The sequence below is a fragment of the Xenopus tropicalis genome, chromosome 5 (genome assembly GCF_000004195.4).
Source record: "Xenopus tropicalis strain Nigerian chromosome 5, UCB_Xtro_10.0, whole genome shotgun sequence".
Lineage (NCBI taxonomy): Eukaryota > Metazoa > Chordata > Amphibia > Anura > Pipidae > Xenopus > Xenopus tropicalis.
In genome coordinates, this window is record NC_030681.2 from 32,031,755 (window position 1) to 32,055,189 (window position 23,435).

The window sequence follows — 23,435 nt, forward strand, 5'->3', positions numbered from 1 at the left end:
TTTCCCAGAAGGCAACTGGCGGCCGGCCTCCTGTCGGCAGTACGAAGCCTTCCTGAGTTGGAGGATTCACTATTTCCTGGTTTCGGCCGGCAGCCATTTTGGGGGTTACAGAGAGCTGGGCTTGTGTTGGCTCTGCTGGATTTAGGGGGTTAATCCCGGGATTTCTGGGGGGAATTAGTACTTATTAATATTTTTTTACTTTATTTGTAGATATATTTTGTTTATTTTTTTTTAAGTTGTTTCCCCGGCTCTTTCTCCGGCCCGCTCTTGCTTGTGAAGAGGTCGGGTCTTGCTGTGTTATTTTTCCTTGTGTGAGTGTGTGTTTTCTGCAGAAGCGGCGGGGAGCTCAGTGACATGTCCAGCATGAATCCCGAGTAGTAAGTATCAAGCACATTGTATGGCTCTAGACCGGGGGCCGGGAGGGACTGTCAGATCGTGGGCAGGGAAGGTGACATATTGGGCTGAAAGGTGACATATTGGCCATTAATACACCCAGGGAAAGAATTATAGAAAATAGGGCCCATGGCAGTGTAGCAAGAACCCATTTGTGTGGTGCCCAACAGCTGTAGTTAAACTACACATTACAATGGTGGGAGTTTCAGTGTAACAACAGCTGGAGGAATACAATGTGAAAACCCCTGATATACCTACTAATTGATACAATATGTTGTTTCCCTCCCCCCCCCCCCATGCCCCTGTGATGCTGGGGCCCAGGGCAAGTGACCTGCCACTTTACTCTCCTTTCCTTCCTTAATAGAACTCTTATTGGAGCATAAGTATTATAGTAATATAACCTTACAGCTATGGTGACTGGCACAGCCATCTACATTTTTAAAACTAAGATATAGGCATGGCCAGTCTTCAGTTACCGCTCTGATGTTGAACCACATCATTCTACGTTCCTCAGCTCTGAGTGCTAGCTTTCTGCTGGAGAGTTGGAGGTTGGTTGTGCTTAACCCCAGGAGAATACCAGGTATAAGAGCATGGCACTGCTACAGTTTTATACACAGATTTAATTTGCTGTTTACATTGTCCAAAACTGACACCCATTAATTATGACTTAATGTCTAAAAATGTATGAAATATTTGTGAACTGGGTGAGAAGCTCCATTGCCAGGGCAGCAATCACTTTGATACAGGATGGAACACAAAGAAATTATTGTCAGTCCTTGAAAAACAATATTTTGTATAAAACACTATGTCTTGGGCACCTCCAAATCATTTTGCAAGAGTAAAAATGGATTCATGGTGGTGGTTCTGTCCACTGCCCATATAAAGTTTAACAAAGGGTCCTTTTACTCTGTAGGGACAAGTAGGAATGGTAGAGGCCTCTTGCTAATCATTTACGCTCACTATAACAAAATATTCTCATTTCACACATTTAGGGTGATGTGATCACCCTACCCCTTATTTTAAGGGATGTGTGAAATGTTTGGTCCTTCCCCTGTTGGCGAACTGCTATTGGGTATTGTATTTTAGCAATAGTTGGAGGGCCCCAGCTGACTTGTGTCATGTGACAGAAAAATGGGTGTAACATTTCCTTTATCCCACATTATTCCACTTAATTGGTATAGGGGTCTGCTGCTGTCAGTAGCCCTAAAGCGGACAGTATTGTGTATTGTGTAATGATGTCCTGGGTCTCGGTTAGGATGACACAGCTGTTAATATGCAACGTGGTGGAAGTTGCTAATAGCACTGTGGGTAAACCTGTTCCTTGCTAGAGTTGCATGTGGCACATATCTGTAACCCATTGGTTGCTGGCAACATTTAGCTGCAATAACAGACCTGAGGTTTGTTGATATGTGGGTTGGAAAAAGAGGTACAGCTCTAAAAACTGACCGGTGGCAGCTCAGGTGTTGAACTAGGACTGTTGAGAGATACAGGGAATTGACGTTTTAGTGACGGCTGCTGTTACAGTGGTTACTTGTCACTGTTATAGAAACGTAAGAGGTTCCTTGAGTGACAGGATTACCAAGTTCATATTACGTGTGGTTTGAAGGCAGTCAAATAAACATACTAGATCTTGGCAGTCAGTCTCTTTGTTGTATTTGCTTAATTAACTAGTTTGGATTAACTGGCAAGCTCATTTTATTCCAGCGACCCACTTTTTCTCCCCTCTGTATTTTTGCAGTGCAGCTCCCGATCTAACCCAAGGTGTGTTAGACTTGCGATTATCGTGGTATCAGGGGGTATAGTCACCTAGAGATAATTACTAATGAGCTGTCACAGTGGACTCTGCCCCATCCAACAGGAACATTTCTGCCGAAAGGAAGTGACAAATGAAGCTAGCTGGCTAGGAACCCAACCGGTATAGAAATGCAGGGCAGATAGAAAAGAAGCCCTAATGGTTGGTATCAGGCGTCGGCTAGTTATTGTTCTGCTGAAAATATTTTCTTTATTTCATCTTTATGTGAATACCCCAGGTCCTCACTGGTCTTTACTTATTAACTATAGAGCCACAGCTGTGACATGGAAAGCCGGTCTTTCATGAATAGTATAGTGGAATAACCTGTGTACTAGCTTGAGTTTCCGGATAAATCCTTAGCTAGCCTTCATTTTAGCAGCCAGTCATGTGCGAGTCACATGGTTCTTGCAAAACTGATATTACCGCAGATTTTGCAATCATCTGGCTGGCTTTGTTGTTAACTCTTTAACTGCTTGTCACGAGTGTCTGGTTCAGCCAAAACAGAGGGGCATTATTTCAATATCGGTGTATTTGTTACGTGAAAATCCTCCAGTTTAGGGTTATAACTTTAATTTCATTAGCCTTTGTAATGCAGCTTAAAGATATTTCCTTTAGTTTCTGCTTGAGTTTGTCTCCATTTTTTCAGTACACGTGGTTATAAGGCCTTCTGTTTGTTCATAATCTAAAAGTCACAGTAGGTAGGATTGTGCACACTACAGGCATTCATGAAACCTGCTGAAATTGTTCTGTTGTCCCTGCTTGTCACATGATAAAAAGTCCCCTTCGCAGTTTTTTTTTTTTTTTTTTTTAACATATTGAACCAGAGTCAAAAAATGTTATATTATTCCATTATAATATTCCACCTGCAGCACAGTTTATTTTAAATGTTGGGGCTTCCCATTTTATTTAAGTAACTAACTGTTGGTCTTCATTTTTATGTAATATTTTTCTCATGTTTCCTCTCCAGAGTAACAATTTAAAATGCTGTCTGGTTGCTATGATTAGTGATTCTAGAATTTGAAATGAATAGGAAGCAAGAATTGTATAACTTTTATTGGCCCCTTTACTCATCCTTCATTTTAGAATTCAAAGAAGTTTATTTACTAACTTTTTTTTATTTACAAAATTGTATTTTTCGTTCAAGCACTCAAGCATCCATTTTAGGTCTGGGCATTGCTTTTCTCATAGCAAGGTTACAGGTACATAGAAATATTGTATGTAAATATCGTATTGGTCATGTATGTGGCCCTCTAATGGCCTGCCTGATATCTGGCCAAAGATTTGCCAGATATCAGTTAGGTGTGAAAAATTCTATTGGACACAGCAAATTAGCACATTGATTTGGCCTTCATCCAGTGCCTCTTTGTAGGCCCCCCTAGGGCCAACAATCCAATCAGCAAACAAGTGGCAGACTCTGTTAATGCCTTTAAGAGGGGCCTGGATGAGTTTTTGAACAAGCAGAATATCCAAAGCTATTGTGATACTAATATCTACAGTTAGTATTACTGGTTGTATATATAGTTTATGTATGTGAGTGTATAGGTTGTATGCTGGGTTTACTCGGATGGGTTGAACTTGATGGACAATGGTCTTTTTTTCAACCCTATGTAACTATGTAAGTGGTTTTGGCTGTATATGGCCACCTTTAGTCCCACAGATATTTTGGGTAGCAAATAAATGCTCACTCTAAATATTATCATAGCATTCTAGCTTGGTTTTCAAAGGTATCTGTGAAAGCAAATACCCATTATCCTCAAATCAAATCCTAACTGATCTTCTGCACAGGCTGCGGTTGTTTAAAAAAGGGGAAAAAAGTGCCAGTTCCAGTATACAGGTATGGAACCCGTTATCCACAATGCTTAGGACCTAGGGTTTTCTGGATAAGGTGTCTTATCTTCGGATCTCTTACCTAAAGTCTGCTAATAAAATTATTTAAACTGTAATTAAACCAAATAGTATTGTTTTGCCTCCAATAAGGATTAATTATATCTTAGCTGGGATCAGGTACAAGGTACTGTTTTATTATTACAGAGAAAAAGGAAATAATTTTTAAAAATGTGAATTGATTAAAATGGAGTCTATGTGAGATGGCCTTTCTGGATAATGGATTTCCGGATAAGGGGTCCAATATCTGTACTAGGTTTTGGAATTGGCACTGCATAGATTTGTGTCAGTATCCCTTTAAATGTAATGTACTGTTAAGCTAGCCATTCACTGAACAATATTGCATGCTGACTTGGTAGCTCTTGACATTGCCAATATGATGGCCTCACTGAACAATACTGTATCTGAGTTTGGTGAGATACCTATGGAGCTGGTCAGCTTTGTCTGTCCCAAATAAGTAAATCTGCCAATACATTGCTTGCTTTAGAAGCTCTAATATAATTTATATATAATGTAAGTTCCTTTTGTGACAGTGACAAAAAAGGTCAAGTAGGGCTTTAGGGACCACTTAGCAAATAAAAAGCATAGAATGGTTTTAGCACTTAGGTTGTGGTCTCTGCACACCTAGGTTAAAAAGCATTAACAATAATGTTTTATTTACTCTTGCTAACACAACAAGAAGTCTTCCAGGTTTGGAGTAATTTCAGTGAGTGTTTCGAGTGGGGTATGTAACATGATGATTTTTAGCACCATTAAATGTATCATATGTGTCCTATGTGAGTGCCTTTTTTTGTTTGTCTTTTTTGGTATTTAAAAATTGTGTATGATTAGCTCTTTAAAGGGAACTCCTCCACCCCCGTTAATGTCTGTAGTATTCCTTGTACCTGCTATAATGGGTAGTGTCAGACTGGCCCACCAGGATACCAGGAAAACTCCCGGTGGGCCCAGGTGTCAGTGGGCCCTCCTGCTCCTGACCATTTGGCCTACTTCATGGTCATTCCCTTTTTCATTTCTGAATGGGAAGAAAGAGGAGAAATAGATGGAAGAATAGATGCTAGCATGTAAATAAAAGTCTAGGAGAATAAAGAGGTTGGATGAGGAAAGGAGGAAAAATAGTTTGGAGAGTGGGCCCCATATTTAAGGTTTTCTGGTGGGTCCCAGTCCGACACTGATAAGGGGTATGATCAGATTTGTGCCCGAAAGTATTTCTTTGGGGGGCAGGTTACAGTGATCCCTATGTGAGGGATTTGACCAATACATAATTTGAAGATGCTGCATTACTTATCACCAAACAGGCTATGGAAAATTGCTCTTTCTAAAACTTGTTTGAGCAGAGGGCTTGCTGATAATGTTCCTGCTAAGCTGTACGTGCACACAAATTTTGAGACCAGTGCACAAGGTATTTTACATTGTACAGGTATGGGATCCCTTATCCGGAAACCCGATATCCAGAAAGTTCCGAATTACGGAAAGCCTTTCTTCCATAGACCCCATTTTAATCAAATAATTCAGAGTTTTAAAATTGATTTCCTTTTTCTCTGTAATAATAAAACAGTGCTTTGTACTTGATCCCAACTAAGATATAATTAATCCTTATTGGATGTAAAATAATCCTGTTGGGTTTAATTAATGTTTTATTGATTTCTTAGTAGACTTAAGGTATGGAGATCCAAATTACAGAAAGACCCCTTATCTGGAATACCCTTGGTCCCGAGCATTCTGGATAACAGGTCCTATACCTGTATACATAATTGTGTACTCTGCACACCAGTTTTTCAAACGTGCATACAAGGTTTGAAAAAGTGTGCACAAAATAAATTTTTGGTGAACACAGCTAAAAAGAAACTTGAGGCAACATTGCTTGCCGGATAATTGCACTGAGTGTTTGACTTTCTCAAGAGCCCTTGCCTTCCTGTAGGATACGCTTGGCCTGTGAGTTCATGGCACAATGGTTGCTTTTCCTGAGTGATTTTTGTCAGTTAGTGGTTCACTTTTCTCTGGAAACTGTGAAATTGTAAAGTTGTGTAATGGAGTATAGCTTCATCTGTGCTCGCATATACTCTTTCTTGGCCTAACCAAACTGGCAAATAAGATTGACCTGTGAATGTTAGCAAAGCTTTGCCATTGAATTAAATAAGGCACAATTTTGGGTAGTGCTGGGCAATATACCGTTTAATACCGAATACCGGTGTTTTTTTTTTTTTTTTTTTAAACTATATTAATTTTTCAGATACCGCAATACCGGGGTGTCAGGGTACTCACCCATGCGGCCTGGTCTCGCGCGCCTCCTTGCGTGCGTGCGCGTCCCGTTGTCCGCGGGACGTTGCGCGCGTGCGTCCAGGTGTGCGTGCGTCAAAGCGCACATACATGTCAAAGCGTGCACGTCCGCGACGCGCTGACGGCGCCGGTTCTGCGCATGCGTGGGGGGTATTTAAAGCTATCAAACGCCTCCTCCTGTGCTATGTTGTCTGCGGCCTTGCCTGGGAAACTAAGCCTGCCTGATTTACCTTACGACTTTCTGTTGCCGATCCTTCGCTTGCCTGACAGATTTTCAATACTGCAGTAATTATTCTCTAATTTATTAGGAAATGGGGTTAACACCTAATCATGCATGGAAAAAAAAATACCGTCAAATACCGTGATACCGATATAATTTTGAAAAATACCGTGATATAAATTTTTGGTCATACCGCCCAGCTCTAATTTTGGGTGTTTTGTGACTCAACACATCTTTCAAGTGTGCCTACTTACATAGGAACCTCCAGATGTTCTTCAGGTAGTAAAGATACTGGCCGTAAGCCAAGTTTTAGCAGGTATTTTCTAATAAAGCATTCAAAATAATAAATGGTGTGCAGGATAGGGCAATTATTGGGGCAGGGTAGAATAGAGTTTTTACTTAAAATTTTTTCGTGTTAGTTTTCCTTTAAGCATCCTGCAGGGTTTTATAAACACATGTTTCGCATGCATTTAGGCAACAAATGTTTTTGTGTGTTCTGTAAGAATGGTGTCCATGCTCATCGGTCCGGTTTACAAAAAAGGAATTGATCCCTGTGTTTAGCTCACTTTTGGTACAGGTATGGGACCTCTTATCCAGAATGCTCAGGACTTGGGGTATTCTGGATAAGGGAATCTTCTTCTTACCTTAAGTCTACTAAAATATTTAAACATTGATTAAACCCAATAGGATTGTTTGGACTTCAGTAAGGATTAATTATATCTTTGTTGGGATCAAGTACAGTTTTTTTTTTTATAAATGCAGAGAAAAAGGGAATTATTTTTAAAAGAAGAGAATTATTTACTTAAAATGGAGTCTACGGGAGAGGGCCTTTCTGTAATTTGAAAATGTCTTGATAATGGTTATGTGGGTTATGGATCCAATAACTGTATTATTGTTAAAATCCATAACAGTAGAAAGACATGTTTGAAACCATAGTTTTGGTGTTGATGAATAATTAGGTTTGGGTAAAAATATTACACATTGTTGCCTTTTAATGTCCCTTCTGCTAATCAGTTCTATTCCAAGAGCAGATCCTGCAGCATGCTGGGAAATAGAGGGCAGGCGTTACTGGCGTTTTTAATTCATTAGAGAAAATACTGTGTGTGACATTACCCTGAAATAGAAGCAAAGCATACAATAGCGTGGGTCAGCTCTAGACTTTCCCATAGCAGCCATAACCCCTGTGGTTGCATATCAGCACAGATACACCAACAGTGTATAGTGCTGTCAAAAAACACGTTCTTTTAAAGGAGACATATCATATAAAAATGTACCAAGAGAAAAGAATGTACCAGTGATTTATACCCTAAATATAAAAGGATTGTGCTTAAAAAAGTTGTGTTTGGACTGATTTATTGAGAAATTTTTCCAAACCCCACTAGTCCTGCCCATCTGTTACATTTCCTGCTGGCTGAATTCTCTGAATGTGCAGAGGAACCGGCGGCTGTCAGTACTGGGCACTGTAGGGTAGGAACCAATCAGCAGCTAGGCTGACCTGATAGGGAACTGAAGCCTGTATTTGCTTGTGTGAGTGCAAGGCTGTGATTGGCTATCCCCCTCCTGCTGTGCTTCTGGCAGGGACTGTTAGGACACGTCTGCCCTTCATTTGAAACACAGATATGGACCTGAGTGGATCTATAGGGAGCTCCAATAAAGGGGCCATTTTTACAGATAGGATTAATTTTTAGCCCAAAGTGAAACCAGCACCATATATTATTCATAATTGCCTACAAAAAGTTTTTTTTTCCTTATCCAATATGTCTTCTTTAAGGGTGAAGACACACTGAGCTACTAGTAGCAGCTACTTTTTCATGGCTATTAAACTCCAAAAAAAAAATCTTGCCAAAGACAAAACTGAGAATTGCCCCTGCGAAAACACACTTAAAGACATGGTCAGCATTGTCTATTTTAGTAGCTGTGACAAGTAGCTGCTGCTAGTAGCTCTGTGTGTCTTTACCCTTCAACTGTTTGTTTGTTTCTACTTTATTTAAAGGAGAAGGAAAGTGGCCAACCATTTGGGGGTGCCAAACATTAGACACCCAGTGATTGTATTTACTTACCTGATATGTCCCGGCCTGGAGTTCCTCCAGCAAGCACCGCAGAGCGATCATTTTCCTCTCCTGCCTTCACACAGAGGTGCAAGCAAAGTAGCGTGAAAAGCTGAACTTTACCAGAAAACTCTGCTTTTTCACTCTACTGCGCATGCGTTGGCCCCGGGGCGTGGAAGAAAGAAGAGGAACAGGGTCAATCCGTGGTGCTCGCTATGAGGAGCCCTGGGCCGGAGTCATTTTCTGATAACAGGAGCTTGGGGAATCAGATAAGAAGTGATTACAATCACTTGGGTTACCCATCCTCTGGCACCTTCAAGTGATTGTGACTCTATAATATAAACATTTATACTTCAATTAATCTGAACAGATTAACCCTAATCCCAGAGTTTCACTAAGAGTTGGTATAACTGATACACTTGTTGCACACATTCCAAAGATGCGCCAGGGAAATGTATCAGCTAGTGTAGAAAATTTTAACAGTCCAAAGGTTGGAAAACCGAGAGATTCATATTTATGTTTAAACATCAATTATAGAAAAATAGTCAACAAATTTTTTTAAATAGTTGAACTGTAAAAAACTGTGGACAACCCTTAATGAACCCCTCCTCTCTTAGTTTCCGATTAGACTAATTCTGGTTAAAAAGTTGTATTTCTCTTGTTTTAATTGGGATGGTCTTGTATAGGGAGTAGCCTAGCAGTTTGTAAATACAACAGCTTGGTCTCTTACTGGCTTTCTCCTGCCATAGAAACCCTCAGGTCATGGTGTGACCTTACCTATAATTTATGAGATATATTCTATAATGTAGCCTTTGAAGAGGGGCAAGATAGGAATGCTTTCAGTGGCAAAATGATTCTGATTGCAGTTAGTGGTTGCTAGGTGTAGCACCTTTAGAGATCAGTGTCCCCACTCTTAAGGTGGCCATACACATTAAGATCCACTCACTTGGCGAGGTCGCCTAAGCAAGCTGATCTTCTCCTGATATCCCCACCTACGGGTGGGCGATATCGGGCAAATGTAGGCTAAGTCGAACGTTTGGCCGTCGGGCCAAACGATCGAATTATAACGGCGTCAATGGGCGCAGCCGGTTCAGGGACTGTGTCAATGAGCCATTGGGGTTCCCCGATCCGACTAAATCTTTTAACCATGCCCCTCGTTGCTGCCCCTACATGGGCCGATAAGCTGCCGAATTGGTCTAAGGGACCGATATCAGCAGCTACAATCGGCACCTGTATAGCCACCATTAATCATCCTTTATTAGATCTCAACCACCAATCCCTGTAAGGGCTCTGGCACACGGGGAGATTAGTCGCCCGCGACAAATCTCCCTTGTCACGGGAAATCGCGCCGCCGCGTGTGCCATCCCGCCGGCGACTTACATGTTCGCCGGTGGGATGGCGGGTCATGGCAACTCGGGGAGATTAGTCGCCCGCGAACATGGAGTTTCGTCGCGGGCGACTAATTTCCCCGTGTGCCAGAGCCCTAAAGTGAAATCTGTAAATTGGGTGATGGTATCAAATATAATCTATTACAAATAAAAGATAACATTATATTCAAAACTTACCATGCTAGACTTCCTGGCCTGAAAAGCATTATCTACATTTCTTGGACTTCTCATTAAAGAGTAGGTGAACAATGAAGCGTTAAAAAATGCCAATTTTGTTTAATCTTTCTTGTGCAATTAGGTTAATTTCCCAAGATCTGTTTAATAATAGGCAAGTACTAATTAACAGTTGAATGACTCCCTTTGTTTCCCTGTGTAATGGTGCCTGTGTGCTGCTACAGGGGCCTGTCTGTGACATGTCCCTGTGTATATGTGAGCCTGCAGTGGGCTCTCTCGTAGTCATTTTAGAATGTTCTGATATTTAAACTCTTAAACGCTAGTTCTTTATTCATTTTTTATTCACATTTACATGCTGTGAGCAGCAGAAGTTCTGATTGCTGCTGTGAGTACCATGATGTGTGCCATGGACTTTATTGTAAAAGATTATGTTCTACACCTTTAGTCACTTATACTGGGAAAACAGGTTGTATTCTTTAATAAAAATCAGTTTGATTGACAAGCTTTTCGAGTTATGCTTGTTTTTCAACAGCCTTTATCTCCAACACATAACAACGCCTCAAACATGATGCACTGAGAAAAGTGCTTGTGGCATCAAACTGTAGTAAGGAAGCAATGAGTTTGTCCAGAAATAACAGGCCTTTCAAGGTGGCCATACACAATAAGATCCGCTCATTTGGTTAAGTTGTCAAACGAGTGTAACTTTTCTTTGATATGCCCACCTAAGGTTTTTTTTTAAGGTATTATCGTTTGGCCCTAGGGCAAAACAATCACATTACAATGAAGTGCATATGAGCCATTGGAGAGTGGACCGCATCAACGAGCCGATGTGGTCCCTAATCCTATGGGAAAACCAAGCCTGCCTTATTGTCTGTCCAATTTTTATCCATATATTGGTCAGGTAGGCCCATTGGTGGCCCCCATACATGGGCAGATAAGCTGCTGAATCGGTCTGAAGGACTCAAATTAGCAGCCTAAATTTGACCATGTATAACCCACCTTTACTTTAAACGGCCGGTAAATCCACTTAGAGGATGCAGATTTCGGTTATTTTGATGTTATTTGTAAATGTAATTTCTTTTGAAAGCGCTATAGCAATGAGCAGATGCTACTTTCAGTTGTAATTATATTTAGAAATAATTTTATGGCCATTGGTAATGTGGAATTAGTGTATACTGGAGAGCTTTAGGCAAGAAGTTCATTTGGGTTTGCATCCCCTTTAATCCTTTGCTCTATATAACATCACTTATAATAACATTCTAAAAAGCAATATGCCAGCCTCTAAATGCTTTAGAAACTCAATATGATGATTTAGGAATGACCTGAGGGCCAGTTGCTAGTGTTATTGGCTACTACATAAGAGGGTGGCAAATTGTTCTGTCTTCTGGAAGTCTTGGAATTTTTGATGTCTCACTACAGTCTCTAAACCCTTACCAGTAGTAAGAAGCCTGGGAAGTGTTTCAAGTGGTGCCAGCTAAATTATTAATTGGCAAAAAGGCAGAGCAGGTAGAAAGAGAAGCCAGATGCTTATCACCTGGTGATGTAGGCTGCCCTTGTCCCTGCTATCTTGTCATCTTACATAGTTTGGCTGCTTTCCATCTGTTGTAACTTATCCACCCTCCTCATCATCATCATAGAAAAGTCTATTGTTTAGCAGACTCTTCTAGCATCTTGCTTATAAAGGCAGAGTCCTATGCTACCCTATATACACATACTCATAGAGCACAATATAAGCATTCTCATATATGCCTTTTGGGGTTTTTGAGAATTGCATAATGCACACCTGTCTACATATTGTCATTATCTTTTGTTCCACTTTCAGCTGCTAATTGCCATGTGTCTGTGTGGGGATAGTATCATTAGCCTTTGGAGTTAGAAACTGCTTTCAGTAGGTTATACAGAGCCACTGCATGCTCCATCTTTTGGCAGAAGTAAAATCTGTTATTAAATATGAACACTTATAAGCTATATACAGTAAATAAAATTAGACATATAAAAAAATCAGTGGGAAAGAAACAGTGCCAATATCCCTCTAAGAGGACTGTAATGCTAAAATAAACTACTTTTATATATAAAAGCATCTCTGTTGGCTTCCTTCATTATCCTTCTCTCCAGTACAGCCAGGTAAATCCTCTTAACAAACCTGCATTGATTGATAGCAATTCACTGTCTTTGGAATGCTGCATGCTTAGGATTCCAGCTGCAGCTTACACAAACAGATAGTAGAAAGAGCTAGTGCTATGTGTAAAATAATTCCCAGGATGCTCGGCCAGCTAGTGACTTGAATTACTGTTCATTTACTTTGCCATCTGTGCCCTAGTAACATTTGCTGAGCAGGAATCATTCATGCCCTGTTATAGAGATGAAACATTCCAAAAACCTCCCATTTAGTTCAGTGGAGCAGTAGTATAATGTTTAGATATGAATTATACAAATGCATATAGTATGGCCTTTTATATAGGGGTTATTTTGAGAAGCAACAGAGAATAGAAATCTGTGCCTGCGGTCAAAAATAGGAAGCGGTAATTTGTAGCTGGTTTAGGCAAAAGTATGCAAAATAAGCAGAGAATGCTGGTATGTATAAAATGTCAGCACCTCATACACTTGGCAAACTCTTGTGTGTTGGGGACTAAATTGCAACAAAATACAAATGTAAAATAATAGTTTTGCTTTTTGTTTTTTAACAGAAAATTTAATTTGTACGTATTTGTGTGAGCTGCCATAGTACAGAAGGATGTTATGGGCACTTTACAAGGGGAACGTAAGCAGCTACTTGAATGTAATATAATATGCACCATTTAGTGTCCAGGGAAATATTGTTGTATAAGCCGTACACTTTTACCCTATTAATGTGGTTCACCAGGGTGTGCTGCGCTCAGTGCTGACATAGGTGGCAATTAAAGGGGCAAAATGCACTTATGATAAACATGAACTAAATTACAACTGTACTGAAAATCTGTTGTAATTTCTTAAATTAAAAGAAAATGTTTTCCTTCATTTGCCCATTTGAAATAATAATCCTAGTAACCTCCCTGGTGAATGTAGACTCCCCCCTCATAATTTACTTAGCTGCAGGACTTTAAGTTCCTTGTAGTTCTTGCTGTTGAATTTCAGGTGAGGGGTACGGCTGGGACTAAAACAAGGGAGCAGATGGAATTTCCCCCCCTTTTTAAAACTTTTTTTGTGGCATTGCAAAAACACATTTGATATAAGAGGTCCCCCTAGTGGCCAAAGCTCCTTTACCCACTTTACAAGCCCCACCCCTTGCCTGGTGAGTCCCAGGGGCTGGAAGTACAGACAGTCAAAGATTGGTACCAGGTTATGTACTGCGCTCAGATCCACTTAACCAGCTAGAGGTTACTTACTGGCCTATGGTTTTTCCACACTTACCTCGCCTTTAGTTTTTTTTCTGTAAGGGTCTTAAAAATGCTAGCTATGATTAATGAAATACAAAGTGTATGGACTGATCTGTGATTGGGAGTCTACAGCCCTCTGTTTTTTTTTTTTTGTTTTTTTTTTTATACACCCTAGGCCTGTTTAGTCGTTTCAGTTATTCCATTTCTTTTTAATCATTTTCACCACAGTTGTGGAGTTGCTTCGGCCATTATCAGATCAGGCCATTATCAGATCATTCTGCATGTATATTGGAGATAATGGTGCAGTGTGCTTGTTTGCCTATATTTCTTTTTTGTTGTCCCTTATTGGACTGCTGGTTCTGACTGTTGAAACAATGTAACAGAAGCCAGCCTGTGAGCTTTTTTTTTTTACATTTTTTAATTAGGTGGCTTTTGCCACATTGTTTCAAAAGTCAGAATTGCCAAGGCAGAGAATATATAGGTGCAGACAGATACTGCTTTCAACAGCTGTTAAAAATGTAAAGTTGCTTATCAAAGCAACTTTCCAATATACATTTAGGTTAATTTACAAGCTAAAATTGTGCATTGTGCGTAAGGGTCCTAAGGCAGTGCAATGTGTGCAGCATTCTTTCTTCCATTAGGCGCTCTCTGGGGCACGTGCATTGGCTGTGTAGCTAGCTGCTCTTCCTTGTGTGCATTTGCTTATCATGATGTGCCAGGTTCAGCATTATACAGGTCAACTTTTCAAGAGCATTCCTGAATCCCATTAACTTTCCATTCCTTCCTGACTGGTGCCTGTATTGCTCTCATGCTTCTCAGTACAAATGGTATGATTTGCTTGTGCTGTGGGGCCTGGCATTTACTATGGGGACTATGGCAGGTGAGAGGTTTTCTATACCTTGGGGGAGGAAACGCAGATCTGCTTCCTTTTTGAGCCTGCAGTCAGTGTACATTGACAAGCTTGGCATCTGCCTGTACAGAGGGTGCAGATATTGGCAAGAAAATGCATGGTTTTGTGCATGAACAAGCAGATGCCATGTCTGTCAGTGCATATTAGCTGCAGGGCAGAAGGAAGCACCTCATCTGGCATAGCCCTAAAAGTCATGTCCAGCTCATCCCATTCTTATGATTAATTAAATAGGATTGTAGAATAAACACTAACAACGCTGCCTTGTACTTATATATCTAATAAGGCAGTGTAAATGTTCCTATAGTTTAATTACCACTCTCACAGCATGGCTGGAATGCTCTGTTTTGTAGTATCTCCTCAGTAATCTCACTAAAACAACACTTTAAATAGGCAGTCAGTGGTGCTAATATGTTAACCTCTTCAATGCCAACCAAGCTGGTGTTTATGTTGTAAAAGTAGCCCTAACCTGCAGCTGGCTGACATCATCTATAATTTAGCTCATCCACGGGCTCCTATTGGTCCTGGCACTAACGCCAGCCCAGGTGATGGCAGAGATGAGGATGCTAGGTGAAATTAAGGGAGTATTTACTTTTCCAGCAGCACATGCTCTAGACTGTTCTTTAGATACTGGTTGTGGGTGAGACTTGGGTGTGACAGGTAACTGTACTTCCTGTCTGTCATAGGGGCAAATTTATTATAGTGTGTAAGCCAACTTCACCTTTAATGTTGGTTTACACACAATAATAAATATGCTTCCTATTCTGCAAAAGATCATACATGACCTACTTAACATGGTTACTGGGCCAAACTGTTTGGCCAACGGGCCAATGACTGACCTATCTAGTTGGGGGCAGGACCCTGATTTGATATTTGCCTCCTGTGTGATTTTAAGGCCTGCCAGATGTTAGTCAAGTAGCCTGGTATTTTGGCCCTATACAAGGATCAGTAATCTGCCAGCCTTGTCTGGAGTGGCTGAGTGAGCAGCGAGCGGCAGCCCATGCATGGCCACTTCTTTTATATGAGGGAATTTTCATCCCATAGATGCACAGAGAGCCTTTTTGCAGTTAACAGAGTTGGACAGATTGATTTCATATACTGAAATGTTACCATGTGGGGAACCATATTACCATATTATGAAATAAATGTTATACCTAATATTTTATATATATAAGTAATTTAGGGGAAAATATCAATAGCTGTTTGACGTTTGGCTTGTACTTGCCAGTGTCTAGGGACTGAGGGGGCTATGACTGAAGAAGTGTTTGGCCATGCTATAGAGCCACGTTGTATTTCTAACTCCTGCTTCTTTATTAATGTCATTCTTTCTCTTACAGTGACTATTTATTCAAATTGCTCTTGATTGGAGACTCCGGTGTGGGAAAGTCTTGTCTTCTGCTTAGGTTTGCAGTAAGTACTTTTTCTGAATCTTTAACATTTTTAAAATGTTCCTTACCACAACATGCCATAATGATTGTAATTTTTCATTAATTCTCATTACTGATCCTAGCAGAATTTCCATAGATGCTACAACTTTTATGTTCTAAGGGGAACAACTGAGAAAGGGTTTAGTGTGCCCTTAGCAACTACTGTTCTGCCCCAGTGTAGCTCTTTATAAGGCTACTGCCATGCCAGGCTGATTCTCCCCCTGCAGATAAAGGCAGCTACCGTTGTGGCTTCACGCAGAGTTGATGCATTAGCCTGTGTCCAGGCACATGGAGCTGGTTTGGGTGGCAAAATATATGCATAAGCATGAATTAGCTGCTTCCACGCCAGATGCTTCTTTGCAGCATTCTTTGTATTAATATGTACACTGCAAACTACTGTAGTCAGGGTTCCAAAGAACCCCAATGAAAGCTGTACATGCTGAAAGAGTAACCCTTTCTCTGTAATACGCAGAGTACGAAACAAACCATTGCTTCAGACGTGGACTGTGTTTATCTGGGGAGAACCAAATCTTAATTTGCATATGCAAATAAGGCTTCAGAAGAGTCAGAGAGTAAAAATTTTCAACCGCCATGTTAGTGACAAAAAGTCAAGTGATTTTAAGGTTTCAGATTTAGTTGGGCTAGGCATGTGGATTCAGCTGAATCCTGCTGAAAAACCTGAATCTCGAATGAAATCCTGGATTCAGTGTATTCCTAGTATTCATAGTAAAGGTTAGATAGAGTAAAGATAAGGTTGCAAAAAGGCACGTCCCAGGAAGATCAAGCTTTTGGCAAAGAGAATCCTGCAAAATAAGTTGTTCCAGTGGAAGCAAAAATACTTCATCTGAAGCCGTTTGTAATTTGCCTTAAAGGAAGGGGTGACATAAAAAAAAAATAATAATAAAAATAACCCGATCAGATCAGGACATACTGTAGAACTGCATTACTGCATAGGATTACCAGTATGTAGTGTCATTCTGGTTAAGCCTCTTAGGAAACTCTGCAGGTAAACTGAGCCCGATCATGATGTGGCTTTACTGTGAGAAAAAAAGATTAGTCCGGTTAATCAGTAAACTGGTGCTGGTTATGGTGTAGAACTAAACATGACAAACTGCTGACTGGAAAATAGCTGGTTAAAGAAAAACTGCTTTCTCAGCCTGTTTAATTGACATATACCTTTAAAATGGGAGTTGTGTGTGTATATAAACTAAAGGTGGCCATACACGGGCAGATTTCAGCTGCTGATTCTGGTCCTTCAGACTGATTCGGCAACTCTGCCTGTGAATGGGCACCACTGACAGGCCAACCCAACCGATATCTGGCCTAAAATTGGCACTGTGTATGCCCTTTTTAACATTAGTAAACAGACATTGAAGCTCTGCCTACATTATTTGGTACTTAGTATAGCCTGTTTGTGCCATGATATTGCTCTTGCAGCAAAACTCTGCCAAAAATGACAAAGGAAAAATTCTGTGATAGATTGAGTTATAGCCAATTTTTAAGGCTAATGCCACATGAAGTGTAGGGCGGATATTTTCGGCAAGCGTAAAATCGCTTGCTGAAAATTCTGCCCTACACCTCCTACATGTGCCTGCACCCGAATGAATGAGATACGCTCGGGTGCAGGCACATTTAGCCAATATACGCATAAAAACGGGAGACTTTGCATTATCTCGTGTTTTCATGCGTAAATCGGCTACATGTGCCTGCACCCGAGCGTATCTCATTTATTCGGGTGCAGGCACATGTAGGAGGCTTTTGCGCTTGCCTGAAAATATCCGCCCTACACCTCATGTGGCATTAGCCTAAAGGCATTATTAGAATCTGCCAACACAATAGTAATTATAACCTTAAAGGTGATCTTAAAGATTCCTTTAAGGTGACATACAAATAAATTTAACTTTGGGAAACTGATTTCTTAAACATCTAAGTGCGTTTTTTAATAATATCAACGAACACCTGTAGCTTGAACATGAAACCGTAAAACTTTATTTCACTATGTTGAATCAAATGTGTGGAATGTTATTCACATATATTTGTGTTTTCTTTTTCTGCAGGATGACACATACACAGAAAGTTACATCAGTACAATTGGTGTTGATTTTAAAATCAGGACTATAGAGTTAGATGGGAAAACAATCAAACTTCAAATTGTAAGTAGCTGGCATCCTACGAACGATACAAGACAGCGAGTGTGCGAGGCTCGGGCTTTTGTATTCACAAATGACCCTTCATATTGTCCAAATAGTTGTCTGTCCAAGAAAATCAATTAACTGTTACCGGCTGGCTTGTGTTATTATGGCCACATAAATACGTAACTGCCATGAGTAGATTTATAACTGGAACTGAATGCTGTCATGTGGCACATGGGACCCATTGAAACTTGTGCAGTATCAAAAATATTGTACATCTTGATTTATAATTGTGGTTTTAAATGTGATCTTGGTGTTCCATTACCTGTATAAAAGTCTAGTGCCTTTATATGGCGTATATAATTCTTGGGCATATCTTTACATTATACAGTAGAGGATATGTAGTTATACCCCACGTGTCCTATTTGGATGATGTATGTAAGATTTTCGATACAGTAGAAGTAGGAAATGCTTTAAGTAGAGACATAAAGCAAAGTGGGTGTAAATGTCTTTACAAATTTAAAATGGCCGTACAGCAATCCACTCTGGTTAACTTGCATCTCTCCTCCCTCTCAGTGGGATACTGCCGGCCAGGAAAGATTTCGAACTATTACATCAAGTTACTACAGGGGAGCCCATGGCATCATTGTTGTGTATGACGTAACAGACCAGGTAATATTTTTTTCTGCTTTTTGAGTTTTATGTGCAAGGTCATGTCATGGTGAGTATATCATTTTCTCCCTCTGCTGGATCATAGCATTAAATATAATCAGGTTTCAGAAGACATAAACAACTTTCTACTAAACACATATTGTGCCTTTTTCAGAGGTCAGATGCCCACAAATCATGAACCAAGCCATTTCCATTAACCAAAAAATGCCCTTGTCACTGTGAGAGCATAGGTCAATGTGTTTACCTTTACTCTGACATCTGTACTACAAATAGAGCTCTTTTTTTCTTAAGACACGTTTTTGCTTTGGAACTGCACATCTCAGTCAATAATACTATGATTAGTGAGCGTTTTCCTCACTGTGGTATTATGCTACATAGGGCTTCTTGACCATTAGGAATTCCATGGGCCACTTTTAACAGAACAAAGCTCAGCAAGTGGTTATTCCCAAAAAAAAAAACAACTTATATGTGTTGTGGTAAGTGAGTCCAGGCATTTTGATTGCTTCATGCACTACAGCTCTAAGTTCTGCATGTCTAGATTGAGATAGTGTTCCTGCCAAGCTGTGTATGTGTAAGTTATGACAGCAGCACGCAGGTCAAATTGTGGACTTCACACAATTTAGAAGTGACTTGATGCCGTCCCACTACTGCGTGCACAATGTGTTGATAAAGAATCCAAGAAAGTCAAAGCTTTGGTTTGGGGAGTGATAGAGTGCTAGCCCCGGATACAGCTCACTGCAGCTCAAGATAATGTCACATGCTAGTCCCCTGCCCTTCTCTGTCTATATTTGTGCAAGATACAAAATAGGACACTTAGGGCAGTTGCACATGGGGAGATTTGTCACCTGCAGGAAATATGCCCCACCCACGGGTGACATATCTCCTATAAATGCCTTTCCTATTACATGCAATGATCCAGCTTTACTGCTACAAAATGCAGGAGGTGGCTGGATTGCTGGATGTAAACTGTTGTATGTGCAGCGGTTCAAATGCAAGTAAAGTTAAAGGAATTTTTTGTGTGATTTCTGTCCATGGTAGTTCAGATTTTACATATCAAATCTCCTCGTGTGCCATCACCCCTGGAGAAAAAAAAGCTAATATAGCCTGCCATTGTGCTTATTTTGTGCCATTAGCCTTACTATAACAAAAACAAACCGAACACTAAAAACTATTTTTGAGCATGGTCACAATGGAGTAATTTTGGACTAGTACATAGGTTACTAGCTGAAGGATAATGGGCAACTGGAATAGAGAGCTGCTCCAATATCTGCTCCCCAGTTAACAGTTGGAAATGATGGAAACACAATAACAAATATTGTTTTTAATTTGGAATATTTGTTTTTTTCCCCCTCAGGAATCCTTTAACAATGTAAAGCAGTGGCTTCAGGAAATAGATCGCTATGCCAGTGAAAATGTTAACAAGTTATTGGTAGGCAACAAATGTGATCTAACAACAAAGAAAGTCGTGGACTACACAACAGCAAAGGTAATGTGATTTCAGCACTTTTTTTCCTGGTTATAAAGTCTAAAGGTCTAGTGCAAGTGGGGGGAATTGAGAAGTGGTTAATTATCCACAAATGTCATTGATGAGTTGAGATTCTCTGACAAAAATTATTGTGGCTGGTATCAATTAATATACTCCTTTAAACATTCTGTGCATTTTCTGAAATCCTTACTTTACTTTTCAGTATTTCTCTCTCAGCATTGGCACATACCCTACCGACTGGTGTATGCACTGGCCTGGGCTCCCTTTATTTAGTCAGTGTATTAGACAAACTGTTTCAAAGTAAACTACATTGACACAAAGCTGCATAATTTAGTCAGTGTATTAGACAAACTGTTTCAAAGTAAACTACATTGACACAAAGCTGCAATAAAATTTTGTATTGATTTTATATAGAAAGTTGATTTTCAAGAGGTAAAACTTGTGTTAAGACTTTGTGTAGTAGTTCCCCTTTAAATTTTCAGCTGTAATATTAAATGCAGCAACATTGATGCTTTCATTGTGAAGCAAAAAAAAGTGGTTAGAGCATTCTGGGAATTGTTTTTGAACACATAGTTAAGTGTTAAGTAAAGTAAAGTTACGTTGCTTCCCCACCGAAGGTGCAGTCTAATAGAGCCTGCACTGCAGTGGGGGTACACAATACTTGTAAGGTGCAAAAATAGTATTGTAACAGACTTAACCAAAGAAAACTAGGTAGCTACATTTTAAAGAAAAATAAAGTCCTCTCAAAGTCTGTAACAAATTCCTTGTGGTGAAGTTGAAACAATAGGGAGTACAGGTATAGGATCTGTTGTCCAAAATGCTTAGGGGGTTTTTCAGATAAGGGATTTTTCAGTTCAGTTTATTTAAATATTAAACCCTATTGTTTTGCCACCAGTATGGATTCATGCATATGGTTACTGTCAAATACAAACTACTGTAATTATTGCAGAGAAAGTGTGGGGGGAGAGCACAATGTATGTTCATAACCTTGCCTGCCCATTATAGAATGCTTCTGATTTTTATTTGTCTTTCATATCCATAGGAGTTTGCAGACTCTCTGGGAATTCCATTTTTGGAAACAAGTGCAAAGAACGCGACAAATGTAGAGCAGGCCTTTATGACAATGGCAGCGGAGATCAAAAAGCGAATGGGTCCTGGCGCCACAGCAGGCGGTCAAGAGAAGAATGTCAAAATCCAGAGCACTCCAGTCAAGCAGTCTAGTGGAGGATGCTGCTAAAATGGCCTGCCCCCCAAGAGCCCCTTTTCCCTCCTCAGCAGTGAAATCTCAATCTGAACCTAAGTGACAAACGAAAATTGCCTGAATTGTACTGTATGTAGCCGCACTACAACAGAATCTTACCGTCTCCCCAAAGTCAGCAAACCTCAATACTGACTTTTTTGTTTTTCTTTTTTTTTTTTTTTTAATTTTATTTTATTTTATGCCCTTGACTCAAGACAGCTCAACTTCATTTTCAGAACTGTTTTAAACCTTCTCCCCCCCCCCCCCCCCCACTTGCCCCTCTACTACGTGTGCTGGTTTATCAATAATGTGTGTAACCCTTGCTTTACTAATACCATATTGTATCCCTGTGGTTTGTAGAACACCCCAACCTGCCCGCCCCTACACACCCACCCGTGTCCCAGTTTGATGTTGGCATGTTTAGGTGTCAGGTTTAGTCTTCTGAAGATGAAGTTTAGCCATTTTGTATCAAACAGCACAGCAAACGGTGTCTGTAAGTTTCCATTCATGAATAAAGTTAAGTGATATGTTATATGTAAGATCTGATTTTGCTAGTTCTTTCTCTGTCAATAGGAGGATGACATTGACTGGCTAATTTGCTGTCAGAGGCCACTTGCCTGCATTCTGTTGTACTGTGGGGGGCTGGCGTCTCTGGCACCAGAGGGGGCGAATAGTTTATTCATACTCTGCATATAATTTTTGGGCGCAGGACGTAGTTATTTGTTGCATAATGTAAAAAAAAAAAAACAATTGAAGAAATCATTTAATAAATATTGTACTTATTGGAACGTAATATCAAACTGTATGGTGGTAAGTATTGTCTTAATTTTGTCTAGTAATGGGTTAATGAAGTTCTATTCCGGCTGAGGCCATGCCCTGCATGTAACTGGAAGTTTACAACTGGTTTTCTTATGTACAAAACTAACAAGTGCTTAACTAACAAATGCAACCACTATAGTGCATCAGGTCTCCCATTGGTTAAAGAACCCAGTAGGGTAGGTCATTGTAAGGATCAATATATTACTTTGAATGTACAGTGTTTTCCTATTTTAATCACTAAAATGTCCCATTTCTGTAGTTCTTAGTTCTATTGAAAGACAATTTTGCAGAGTTCTGAGACAGTGGAAGTGCCGACGGTGATGTAGCTATTATGTTTCTATATATGCTGTTCCATTCCTTTCACAAATCACTTTAAGGCGTCTTTCACTAGACTGGGGGCGCCTTTTGTAATTTTTTTTTTTTTTGCTGTGTGTTTGTATGTAACAAACTTTGGGGTGGGTGGGGCTAGTACCAAGCTGTAGTCAGCCACGGCTGTTTTGTAGGGCTAGGCCAACCTGTAGCTAGTCAGGACATTTAAGTTAACTGCAATATGAACAGTGAGAAAACCCTCTAAATGCAACCATGCAATACTGCTGTATGACCAGCGCCCTACTGAACACACAGGGGTGTCACCGAACCTTGCCACCAAAAGTGCCCGGGTCCGTCTGTTGCCACTTTGTGTTTCAGCTAGGGCACATTCTTTTCTGCAGTATTAAGATGGAGAGGGGCATTTTGTATGCTGCTGTCTTCAGTAGTGGACGAAATGCCCCAAAATGAAATCTGATAGATTAAGCATAATACAAAGGTTCCAAATTTGGGGCTTGTGGCTAGATAAAGTACTGTACAAAGCTGAAAAAATAATGAACCCTGTACATGGAAGTTGCCAGACTGGTTATAAACATTGTGTCTAATGTATATATTCACTGCACCTTGTGTTAATGGCATCTGATTCTGCTAACTTATGCTACCTGTCCATGCTGAACATTGGAAATCCATGTGCATTCATCTGAAAGCAAATAAAACTTGTTAACACTGAGTATGATGTCCGAGCTGACGCTGGATAACTGATGGTCTCCATTGTGTCTCTAATGCAAGCTGCTGTACAGCCTCAGAGAACAGGGCCTTATAAATGCAGGTAAACTGTAGAGCACTGATTGTGTATACACATACGTGTGCACTAGGGATCTGTGAACCTGTGTTTGAACTGTAACATTGTGTAC

The 23,435-nt window shown here is 40.2% G+C and overlaps 1 protein-coding gene across 1 annotated transcript; it reads left to right on the plus strand.

The window, feature by feature from the left end:
• The first annotated feature begins 238 nt into the window (after positions 1–238).
• On the plus strand, positions 239–23,249 carry rab1a (RAB1A, member RAS oncogene family). The gene is given in 6 exon segments (NM_001004787.2): positions 239–377; positions 15,777–15,849; positions 17,924–18,019; positions 18,575–18,670; positions 20,025–20,156; positions 21,199–23,249. Coding segments are annotated over 6 exon segments (615 nt in total). The 5' UTR covers positions 239–354; the 3' UTR covers positions 21,394–23,249.
• The last annotated feature ends 186 nt before the right edge of the window (positions 23,250–23,435 follow it).